Source organism: Labeo rohita, chromosome 6 (genome assembly GCF_022985175.1).
Source record: "Labeo rohita strain BAU-BD-2019 chromosome 6, IGBB_LRoh.1.0, whole genome shotgun sequence".
Lineage (NCBI taxonomy): Eukaryota > Metazoa > Chordata > Actinopteri > Cypriniformes > Cyprinidae > Labeo > Labeo rohita.
Window position 1 is genome coordinate 21,645,324 of NC_066874.1, and position 12,781 is coordinate 21,658,104.

Genomic DNA, 12,781 nt, shown 5'->3' on the forward strand with positions numbered 1-12,781 from the left:
AAATAAGGAGAGTAAATACCATGTTAATGGTTTCACAGGGTTGGGATTACAGCTGTTTTCATCTGTATATTACTACCTTTTGCATTAAACTCCCAAGGTGTTGATGCAAGTGTATCCTTGTGGGAGAGCAGTTGAGACCGGGATAAGAGTTACCTGCTAAAACGCTTAACTGGCACATGGACACTTTGTGGGCCTATAATAGACCACAAATATTCAGAACAATCAAAACGAATAAGAATGCATAATAAAAACTAAAATAATGAATATATTTTCAAAAATAATGTTATACCAGTTTAACTGATTGCATCAATTTACCCTTAAAAATCCCTATGCCCTGGTGAAAAAACAGCATATGCTGGTAGCTATGTTTTGATGCTGGGATGCTGGTTAGGTATGTTTTGATGCTGGTTTAAGCTGGTCCTTTGCTGGTTTATGCTGGTCATGTTGCTGGTCAAGGACCAGCATAAACCAGCTAAGGACCAGCATAGACCAGCAAAGGACCAGCTTAAACCAGCACCATACATACCTAACCAGCATCCCAGCATCAAAACATAGCTACCAGCATATGCTGTTTTTTACCAGGGTGTTCATTTGAAGAATAGTTCACCTTAAAATAAAAATCATGTTGTTCCAAACCCGTAAGACCTTCGGTCATCTTCAGAACACAAATTAAGGTATTTTTGATGAAATCTGAGAGTTTTTTGACAATGCATAGACAGCAACGCAACTACCATGTTCAAGGCCCAGAAAGGTTGTAAGGACATCAACAAAATCAATGTGACATCGGTGGTTCAACCTTCATTTTACGAAGCTATGAGAATACTTTCTGTGCACAAAGAAAACAAAATTAGCATGTTGCTAGCATGTTGTAAGCATGATTAACAAGTTACAAGTATGTTGTTAGCATAATTAGCAAGTCATGTTTATAGCCTGATTAACATGTAGCTAGCATGTTTCTAACATGATTAACATGTTACTAGCATGTTTTAACATTATTTGCATGTTACTAGCTTGTTGCTAGCATGATTAGCAAGTTACTAGAATGTTGCTAGCATGATTACCAAGTTACTAGCATGTTACTAGCATGATTAACATGTTTCTAGCATGATTACCCTGGTGAAAAAAACAGCATATGCTGGCAGGCATGTTTTGATGCTGGGATGCTGGTTAGGTATGTATTGATGCTGGTTTATGCTGGTCCTTTGCTGGTTCTTGACCAGCAACATGACCAGCAAAAACCAGCAAAGGACCAGCATAAACCAGCTTAAACCAGCATCAAAACATACCTATAGCATCCCAGCACCAAAACATAGCTACCAGCATATGCTGTTTTTTTCACCAGGGACATGTTTAAACCAGCTAAAGCCAGTTGATTCAATAAAGGAACAGCTAAAAAAAACAGCTAAAACCAGCCTAATTCTAGTTTTAGCTAGTTTAAGCTGAACATAGCTGGAACATACCTTGGCTGGTCTTTTAGCAGGTGAGTTTGGTGGTTGTAGCTTTAAAGCTCTAAGAGGAGATACTACATTTTGGCTCAGAAGAAGATGAGTGAGCTTATATAGCAGATCAGTAAAGTGGCTTTCTAAAGCCAGCTTAATTATTATTTAGAAACAGTTTGAACAGGTTTCTTTTACCTGTTCTTTAGACTAGATCCAGTAGAAGTCAGAAACAATGACGAAGTACAGAAACAATGGTGCTGTGATTTGTCACCAAACATTTTAGCTCCATAATCCTTTCTTAACGTCTTCCGGTGGTTAATTTGAAATTCTAATTTCTGCTTCCACTCAATCCACATTTCACAGTGAATGACAAATTGTATGAACCTGAGGAGTTTGGAGAGTTTGAATGGAGGCTAATGGGCAGAGCATTTTGAATCATGCAGAGCAATGGCTCTGGCAGTTTAGCATTCAAGAGAGTCTGTGCTTTGTGTTGAACTGGAAAGGTGGATTTTAGGAACTGGGCGGCCCAGGAGAATGTAACAGTATAGCTACACAGCTGCTGCAGTCAGCACAGGTTCTGTGTTGGCTCCAGCTGAACGCCACAAAACGAGAGCCTCAGTTTAAGGGATGAAAAAACGGACTCATATGATGGAAGCGGAGGGACCCATTTCACCCAGCAGTAATGTTTTAAGTGTGTAAAATTTCAGTCCCACAGTTGTGCTCTGAAAAAAAGCCATGTCTGAACATATATGTATGCGCTGAGAGATTGGTTTTTGAATTTACAGAGACAACATTGTGATTGTAAAAGTGCCTAGATTTTCTTGTTAATAAATCAGTTTGTATGGTATTTCTGGCAGATTGCTTATTCTGCGAATCAGCTTGTAACAGGTTCAGAGAGATTCTGTTTTCAGCTAAACGGTCAGAATAGTGAAAAAAGATCCTCTCGAAAATCTGTTACTTCTGCAGTTGTGACCGCAAAGACCTGAGAAAAAGCAAAACAGATTTTCACAAGCTGGAACGGCTTGAAATATTTAGTATTTTGTGTATTATTAAATGCATATCCCAAGCTGAGATGTACTCTGAAACTGCTTGGGTAGTTTTGCAGATTCCTTCATGTTTCCATGCTGAGAAACCAAGAGAATATATTAAATGCTTTTAAATATATAAAGCCTTTTCGTATTGGCGCCTTCATAATTGCCAACAACAAATACTTAGAAATCAAGACGTGTAGAAGTTTTCTGCCTCGTGGAAACTGTCTGTTTATCCCAAGACCATAGACATGACACAAGAGAGTTTTTTATTGGACGCAGCAGGTGAGCGGCTGTGGGCCAGCCCACCCACACTGAAAGAGACACCCCCTGTTTAGAGGAAGCGGGGAGCCGTGTAACCCAAGAGCAGTGGAGTATGCAGGGGTTTTTCAGGGTTATGCATGCCAAGCGCAGGGTCTCAATCTGGCAAATTCTGCTTGAGTTGGGAGTTGGCACTAGGATCAAAGCAACCCCCTTCGGGCCTTGATACTAAATGTTGTTGATACCATGTCAGGAGAAAGAATATGCTGATATCTCGATTACACAAACAAGTTAGGGTGACTTTATGCTAGAGCAGACTGTGAGAATAAATAAACCTACAATGAAAGGGATTCAGGGGTGCTGCCGTAGAATAACAATTTTGTCCACTGGTAAACTCTAATGTAGAATGCTTGCAGCGCTACATAAAGTATGCATTCCCCTTTTATAATGCCATGCCAAAAAGTTTATGTATCTGGGGTGTATCAGATCTGTGTACATCCCAGATTTGGGCATAGACATTGCAGTTTATTTTATTATGAGAGTGAAATGCATAGTGTTGCTAGCATTTTATGTAATATACAGTATATAATAATAAGACAATATATGATAAATATTAAAATCTGCACTCTTTTACATTTAGTTACACTATCAGTGAAAAGGTTTTTAATGTTTTTTAAAGAATTCTCTTCCGCTCACCAAGCCTGCATTTATTTGATCCAAAATACAGCAAAAGCAGTAATACTGTGAAATATTTTTACTATTTAAAATAACTGCTTTCTATTTGAATATATTTTAAAATTAAATTTATTCCTGTGATCAAAGCTAAATTTTCAGCATCATTATCTTCAGTGTCACATGATTCGTCAGAAATCATTCTAATATGCTGATTTGCTGTTCAAGAAACATTTTTTATTATTATTATGATCAATATTTAAAACAGTTAAGTTCACTTTTCAGGATTCTTTGATGAATAGAAAGAAATTATAGAAATTAATACTTTTATTTAGCAAGGATTCTTTAAAAACCTGAAAAAATTCTGCTTAGCTGTTTTCAACAATAATAATAAATGTTTTTTGAGCAGGAAATCAGAATATTAGAATGATTTCTGAAAGATCATGTGACTGGAGTAATGAAATTTAAATTAAAAAATTTAGCTTTGATCACAGGAATAAATTACATTTTAATATATATTCAAAAAGAAAATTTCAAAATTGTACTGTTTTTGCTGGACTTTGGATCAAATAAATGCAGGCTTGGTGAGCAGAAGAGACTTCTTTAAAAAAAAAACATTAAAAATTTATATTTTAAAAACTTTTGTCTGGTAGTGAATGTATTATTAAAATTAAAATGTAGTCAAATGCTATATCCTAGCTCCTCTACATTTGCCTCCTATACCTATATTATACTTATCTACTTAAAATTATACATTACCGTTCAAAAGTTTGGGGCTTTTTTTCCTAAGAAATTAATTTTATTCAGCACGGATGCATTACATTTATTAAAAGTTACAGTAAAGACATTTATAATTTTACAAAATGATTCCTATTTTAAATAAATGCTGTTCATGACAGAAATTCATGAACTTGAAGAATCCTGAAAAACATCAGTTTTTACAAAAATATTAAGCAGTACGATTGCTTTTATCATTGATGATAAAAATGTTTCTTAACCACTACAGCGGCAGATTACACTGATTTCCGGAGAATCACGTGACACTGACGACTGAAGTAATGAAGAAAATCAGCTTCGCCATCACAGGAGTAGATTACATATAAATTTTAAAATAGAAAAGTTATTTTCAAATTGTAATACAAAAATCTCAATGTTACTGCAGTAGCCTGTATTACACCCCCTCCCCCCTCCCAAAAAAACACACACACAGAGCTGCTGAGGACTGAAGGTGGAATCATATTAAACCGAGCTGGTTGCCCCCTTCCCCAGTGTTTACAGAACATTTTCATAATGTTTACAAAACATGATGTTTTTTTTATTTATTATCATTACTGTTATTATTAATACTGTGCAATATTTCTGTACTTTTGCACTAATGCGCATTTTTTCACTGTATATAATATTTATTATAGTTCAGTGAAAGTGTCTTGTTTAGTGTTTGTCTATTTCTAATTTTCTTTCTACCAAATAGAAATAGAAAGAGCTACGAAATAAATTTCTTTGTATCACTACAGTGACAATAAAGTCTTTACTAAGTGTATTTTTGATCAATTAAATACAGACTTGCTGAGCATAAAAGCCTTTTTTCAAAACAATAAAAAACATTTATAAATCTTCTATTCTCTGCTCTCAAATGCTGGGGGCGTGTCCGCTGTCGGCGGAACCACGCCCACTTACGGGAAAGCCCCCGCCTCTCTCAGCTGTCAAATACCGCAACTACAACCTGAATGGATGACGAGCTGTTTTGTAAATTATCGCAAACAGGTAATATGTTTTTACATGATGAAGGCACAGCTAGTTAGCAAATTGTAGGCTGTTGTAACGGTAATGATAGTAACTCGCGATTGAGGGGCGGATCACTGAGGCTAATGCGCTCTAGAAAGTATAGTGGCTCCAGTGCGTCATCGAAACATGATTTCAGCCCCGCCCCCCCAAAAAATCCTAAACACAGAAACATTGAAAAACTGTTTAATGTTATAACTCCACAACTCAGTACATAGTTCAGTCTTTGTAACATTTTTTTGTGTATATAATTAATGTATATAGAATTTATAATGTTTATAATAAAAACAATTCTCTGAATTGCCTTTACACAGACTTTAATGCTCTTCTGCACTCCTCTCACCACTGAAAGATTTCCCCTCTCAAGTCTACCGTTGTTCAGGAAGGCTCCTAATGTAAAGCCCCTATCTTCACTGGCAGATGTGCTGAGATATAGAGACAGACACAGAGGAGGGCATGATGCCATCACACATGTTGACGCCACACGGTCCAGAGTTGTCAAAACTATCAGACTCCCATATCTCAAAAACTGAAATGGAAAATAAAAAAGCACAGAAAAGAAAGGATATACATTGTCTGAAGATTAAACTAAACCAGTCTACAGGATAGTGATACACTCCCAAAATATTGTACAATGTTGCTGAGCCAACACATTACTTGGCTATGACAGGAATATGAAGACTTCCTGATTAAGATTAAGGGAGAAAACATACTGAATAATTTGTCCTCGTGAGCTTCTCGTAGAATCATTTCTTGCCTCTGAACCCTCAGGCACATGTGTCTTTCTCCTCACCCGTTTAGTTTTACACTTTGAGTTGCTTCCTGCCTGAGAGCGCTTTTCATCGTTAGTTTTCTTTAAAATTAAAAATATTTTATGAACACCGCAGAAACAGTTCAAAGCACCTTTGTGGGAGCCTGTAGCTTAAATACACAGATGTACCAGGCATCACTTCAATCCAACCACCGTATGAACTACATCATTAATTCACATTAAAGGAAGAGAGAGAAACTAATCTTTTTTCCACCACTCTCACCACCATTTGATCCTCAGCTACCTATGAGTTTACGTCAGACTTTTATATTTGGAATTTAAAAATATGAATAATTTAAAAATAGGGTTAGTCGTGACTATTTACATTTACAAGAAAGAAACATCACAATCTTTTTTAAACATAAAACTAAAATTTCAAAAATTGTGAAAAAGAGAACTGGAAAAAGAGGGAATAAATTATAAAGGTTAGTAAGATGCATGTATATTACTGTGTAATGTAACTATTTCATATACATAGTCTCGTCTGCTCACCAAGCCCGCATTTATTTGATCAAAAATATTGCAAAAGCAGTAAAATGACTGCTTTCTTTTTAAATATATTTAAAAAAAAATCATCCTTATTCCAGTCTTTAGTGTCACATGATCCTTCAGAAACCATTCCAGTATGCTGGTTGGCTGCTCAAGAAACATTATTATTATTATAATCAATATTTAAAGTAGTTGAGTACTTTTTCAGGATTCTTTGATGAATACAAAGACGAGCATTTATCTAAAATAAAAAACCTTTGTAACATTATACACTGTACCATTTAAAAGCTTGGAGTATGATTTTTTTATTATACTTTTTTCTTTGAGAAATATTATAGAAATTAATATTTTTATTTAGCAAGGATGCTTCAAATTAAACAAATGTGATGATAAAGACATTTACAATGTTACAAAAGATTTCTATTTCATATAAATGCTCTTCTTCTGAACATTCCATTCATCAAAGAAACCTGAAAAAATTCTGCTCAGCTGTTTTCCACATAATAATAATAATAATAAATTGTTTTTGAGCAGCAAATCAGAATGTTAGAATGATTTCTGAAGGATCATGTGACTGGAGTAATGATGCAAAAATTCAGCTTTGAAATCACAGGAACATTTTAAAATATATTCAAATAGAAAACAGTAAAAATAGTAACAATATTACGAAATATTACTGTTTTGGCTGTACTTTGGATCAAATAAATGCAGGCATGGTGAGCAGAAGAGAATTCTTTAAAAAAACACTGAAAATCTTACTGTTCAAAAACTTTTGACTGGTATTGTAATTGATTTAAACAGGATTTAAAAAATAATAATTTGAACAACTTTAGTTATAAGTCAATCAAAGTGTTTTATTAAACAAGAAAGTTACTGATTATTTAATTTTTCAGTGCAGTGTTGGCGAAGCTTCATTAAAAACTTGCGTGCCAAGATACAAGCTAATCCATTAAAAGTAGTTAAACTACTAGTTAAATAGTTAAGCTACTTCCAAAAATAATTACATAAGCTGAATGCTTTAATTACAACTATTTTTGTGTGTGTGAATATGTAGTTTAATATAACAATCAGAGCAATACTGATCGGGCAGAAAAGTTCATTAGTAGAGGGTTTTGTTGAATCTTTTGATTCCTTAAACCTAAAAGTCCAGCACTGTATAAAAACTGACAGTAATTGAAAGTAAAAACTATAAACATCATATATATATATAACTGAATAGGATAATGATGAACACTGACACTTGTGCACAAGGACAAATGAACTGGATTCAGTTACACTATGGTTCAAGTGAACCGATTCACTAAAATAAATCATAATCCTCAACACTGCTTGACAGAGAGTGGACAGTTTAAGAAAGTGTTTGATTATTTCCTCAGCTTGCTTGACTGCATAACATTAATGTGACAAAAAAGAGTTATGTAGCATTTTGACATGCTACACAGTTACTCATCTGAAAATGTAGCTTGTTATTGAAAAATTACATTTTTTAAAGCTCAGCTGCTTAAATGCTACTATAAATCTAGATAAGATATAGTTAGATGCTCCCCAACACTTAAATATTCAAAGAGAAATTGAAAATTCACACTTTACAAAAATGTTTAATTTGTTAACATCACTTAATACATTAGGTATAGCATTTAATAATCTATATTCATGTTACTTTATAAATATGCTCTTGTTTATTGTTCATTCATAAAGTTCATAATACAGTAGATAATGTTTAACTTGAAATGTTAAAAATGTATTAGTGTATGTAAAAATTGACATTAAACAACATTAATAAATGCTTAAAAAATTACACTGGCTGTTAAATAACAATACCTTATATTAACAAACCGAACCCTGTTGTAAAATGTTGGCTTTGAAAAAAAGATTCTTATCATCTCATGAGCAATGCCTCTACAGAAAAAGGTAACGGCCGTGTTACAGCTTTTTTGATGGGGTCTTTATTTGCACCCTCCATACGGTCCATGTGTACAGAGGCCTCGTGTCCCAAAGACCTGTAGTGTTTGTGTGGTGATTTAGCTTGTACCAGCACATCTGCCGTATTCGGTGAGTGACGAATGTCTTGCTTTAACATGGTGTCAACAACTAAACCTTTCGGTTTGACAGACACATCAGAAAACCTGCTGTCCGGCACGTTTTTAACCATGTCGACACCTGTGCTGTAACAGCGCGGTGGAGGCCGAATCGAATTGAAAACGTCCCAGTTCTCACACACTCTTAGTGAGATGCTGTCTGTAAGAGTGTCTGTGCCACAGTCTAGAGTCTTGGATTTAAGCGTGTGTTGATGGTGAGGGAGATCACAGTCAGTCAAAGGAGGCCCGCTTTTAGACCCAGGCAAGTAGGTGGGCATGATTGGGTCTGACAGCGGGAAGAAATACGGAGAGGGAGCGGACGGTACCACAGCCTGGAGGAGGAGCGTAGGCAACTCTTCCATCTCTCTTTGCCTTAGCTCTCTTTCCAGCATCACAGTCTCCAGCTCTTTATCTGCAAACGCTCTCCTCTTCCTCATACGAACACTGACTGGGGGTTGGTGGAGTCTCTTTGGCCAGTCTTCTAGCATGGGGGGCTTGTAGCCTACAACATGATGGAGGAGTATTAAAATAGTGGATTTTCATTGTTTATAATCAAGATTTAAATGTAAAAATATTAGAGTCCATTGGAATAAACTTATAAATTGAGATACTTTGGATTCAAGTAGTCAAGGAGAGACTAGTTTATTCTAGAATTGATTGTAATATCCTTCAAAAGTGGGTCAAGAAGATTTATGTTTTTGCAAGAAATCTCATACTAAGGCTGCATTTATGTCTTCAAAAATACACTAGATCAGTAACAGTGAAATATTACTACAATTTAAAATAATTTTCTTGAATATATTTTAAAATGTAATGTATTCCTATGATGGCAAAGCTTGAAAAGTCACATGATCCTTCAGAAAGCATTCTAATATGCTGATTTGATGCTCAAGAAACATTTATTATTATTATTATTATCATCAATGTTGAAAACAGATGTGCTGCTTAGTATTTCTCTGGAAATGGTAATACATTTGTTTTAGGATTCTTTAATGAACAGAAAGTTCAGAAGAACGGAATTTATTTGAAATATAAATCTTATGTCTTTATTTTCATTTTTCCCCCCACAGTTTTTCTTTAAAAAGGAAAAGCAGAGCTTTTGATGTCAACAACAAATGGAAAGCATGGAAAGTGCTTTGCCATCTCTTTTAAAAGTTAACAAGCTTGCATATTTTTAAGTCTTAACTATGTATGATTATATGGTTAGCTACACTTTTTATATCTACCAATAATTTTTCCTGCTGACCATGATCCTAACAGACCATTTTTAGGTCATGACCCACATTTAAGCACCACTTTTTGAAGTACTGCGAAATTAAGTTTACAAATCACTTTCGCCTTATTTTAAAATAACTAAAACGTTCTCCATGTGGAACTCATAAAAGTAAAACATTTTAAATATTCAAATGGAACAAAAACAAATTAAGCGTATTCAAATTTATGATAACAATTAAATCAGTTTGACCTTAATGTTGACAGTGAGAAACGCATCAGGGAAAATCAAACTCCAAAGCAGTCATATGAGCCATTTTCTTTGGAATTCCTCCATCCATTTGCATAATTTTAATTACCTTACATAAACATAAACAGATTTATTCCCAACAGAGGGTTCTGTAGCATAACGGGTGAACTAATCCAGTTTCTCCCGATGTCGCCTTTCAGGGCGCAATTGTGTTAATGAGATGTGCGTTAATTAAGGCTTACCCTCTAGAATACTCTTTGCCAGGAGACTAGGTGCCCTCGTGTAGCGCTGGTAAGCTGTACGTCTGAGAACAGAGGTGTTTTTTTGACCTTTCTTACCCTGTCGAAGAGAATGCACAACTTAGCATTAATTTACGAGACAGATAAAAGATACTTACGCTGCAAAAGACGTAAGCGGATGTCTTGTTTTTCATAAAGAGAATCCTTTTTCTTAACAGTATCTAGTGAATGTCTAACCAGGCACCTTAAAATGCAATTAATGTTTTTTGCTCTCAGGACTTTTGTGGTGAAGATGTTTATCATTGTCAGAAATAACAGTAAAACATTAATTATGACATAATAGTATGTTTTGAAAATGACTGTAAATATAAGTTCCAAGAGAATCAAGTGACTATACTATTGTACTTCTTTGAGGTGTATTGGAGTACTTTTTAAATACCAAGATACATGAATATGGTAGACATCAGTACTGTTTTATATATAAAACCACCATGGTTTCTACTTGAATATATTTTAAAATGTAATGATGGTAAAGCTTTCATTTTCAATGTCATAGGATCCTTCAGAAATCATTCGAATATGCTGATTTGGTGCTCAAGAAACATTTATTATTATTATCATCAATGCTGAAAACAGATGTGCTGCTTAGTATTTCTCTGGAAATGGTAAAACATTTGTAGGAACATTTGTACTGTTATACATATAAAACTACCATGTTATAACCATGTTATTACCCTCATGGTACTATCACAGAAATACATATACATCTACCAGTCAAAAGTTTTTGAACAGTAAGATTTCTAATGTGAGCTTCTGCTCACCAAGCCTGCATTTATTTGATCCAAAGTACAGCAAAACAGTTTTCTATTTGAATATATTTAAAAATGTAATTTATTCCTGTGATTTCAAAGCTGAATTTTTAGCATCATTACTCCAGTCACATGATTCTTCAGAAATCATTCTAATATTCTGATTTCCTGCTAAAAAAACTTTTATTATTGTTATGATGTTGAAAATAGCTGAGTAGAATTTTTCAGGTTTTTCAGGTTTCTTTGATAAATAGAAAGTTCAGAAGAACAGCATTTATCTGAAATAGAAATCTTTTGTAACATTACAAATGTCTTTATCATCACTTTTGATCAATTTAGTACTTTAGTACTACTTTTAAGCTTGGTTAATTATGTAATTATGTAATTTTTAAAATGCATAAATGTGCATGTTTCTAATAATCATTTTTTTATTAATAAATGTGGCAGGCTTGAAATGCAAACTTTACAGCAAGCTTCACATTTAAATTACATGTATAAATATAATTCTAACAAATAGCCTATTAAAAAATAATAGTAACATTTCATATAGTACATAAAATATGCAGTACATAGACTTAAAATGCAAAAGCCTCTGAAATTTTCTTGTAAAAGGAGCATTTTTATCAGGCTTCTATGTTTGGGTTCAGTTATTTCACTTCATTAGCACTGAATAGCTCCTTTCGTTACCATTAAAGTGAAATAACTGAACATAAATATGTTTATACCTGATAAAAAATGCTCATTTTAGAATTTCAGACGCCACTTCCAGGCTTTTGCACACAAGTCTTCATATAGTTTCCTTCCTGCTACAAGAAAGTACACACATGCTCAAATCCTTCAACAAAACACTGTCACTTTGTTTGCAAATAACACCATTTTAGTTCCACTGGAGCACAGAGAAAGCTTTAAACTACGCTGTTCAGTCAACCAACCTCTGTGGCCTGCTGTCTCCGGAGGGCGACTTGCGCTGCCATCACTCTCTGTCTCTCTACGACCAGCAGACAGTTCGCGCACTGACAGTCACGCCAGCGACAGAGGCGCTTGTGGCCCTTGAGGCGCGACACGACGCCGTGATTCCTGCAGCGAGCGCACTTCGGGCTGCGGCTGAGCCTGCGAGGCGCTGGAGCTTCATCCGTCCTCATCACCTCCTCCCGTCCGTCAACGCTCTCCACGTCAATGTCTTCAGCCCATTCTGCTTTGAGGGAATCTAGGTGGGTCACATCTACCTGTGAGTCTCTATCCGCTTTAGTGGACATTTATAAACCGTTCTTATGAAGCGACGCTGCTCATCATATGCAAATCTGATATGTTCCAATGCGCAAGCGAAGAAAAGCCTTAGTGGAAACTACGGGCGAGAGTTTTGAAATTATAAGCCATTCAGCTGTGCTAGTGAATCTGGCCGGTTCCTGGAAGGCGCCTCTCACCTGGCTTGCCAGCGGATATGTAGCTACTGTCGGAATGAAGCTGTGATTGATCTCATAGTTACTAAGTTTCAGCTCACCTTACCCACTTCTCAATATTTAACTTTCCTCGTTGTGAGTTATTGACAACGTCACACGGTTAATGATGATGTAACGCAAACTCCTCCTATCTGCTCCTGTTACTCTGGGCTGTTATCTTTAACACAAGACAAAAGCTTTTTACATGATTTATTAAAATTTTTTATTTTTATACATTTTTTTATTTTTTATTTTTCTCCCGTTCAGGGAAA

The 12,781-nt window shown here is 35.1% G+C and overlaps 1 protein-coding gene across 1 annotated transcript; it reads right to left on the reverse strand.

Annotated features, from left to right (window-relative positions):
• Positions 1 to 8,118: 8,118 nt before the first annotated feature.
• On the reverse strand, positions 8,119 to 12,560 carry dmrt2b (doublesex and mab-3 related transcription factor 2b). Its single transcript, XM_051111531.1, has 3 exons — positions 12,003 to 12,560; positions 10,265 to 10,361; positions 8,119 to 9,062 (listed from the first exon to the last, which is right to left on the reverse strand). Exons 1-3 carry the CDS (start codon positions 12,324 to 12,326, stop codon positions 8,362 to 8,364), a joined length of 1,122 nt encoding a protein of 373 aa, XP_050967488.1. The 5' UTR covers positions 12,327 to 12,560; the 3' UTR covers positions 8,119 to 8,361.
• Positions 12,561 to 12,781: the final 221 nt, after the last annotated feature.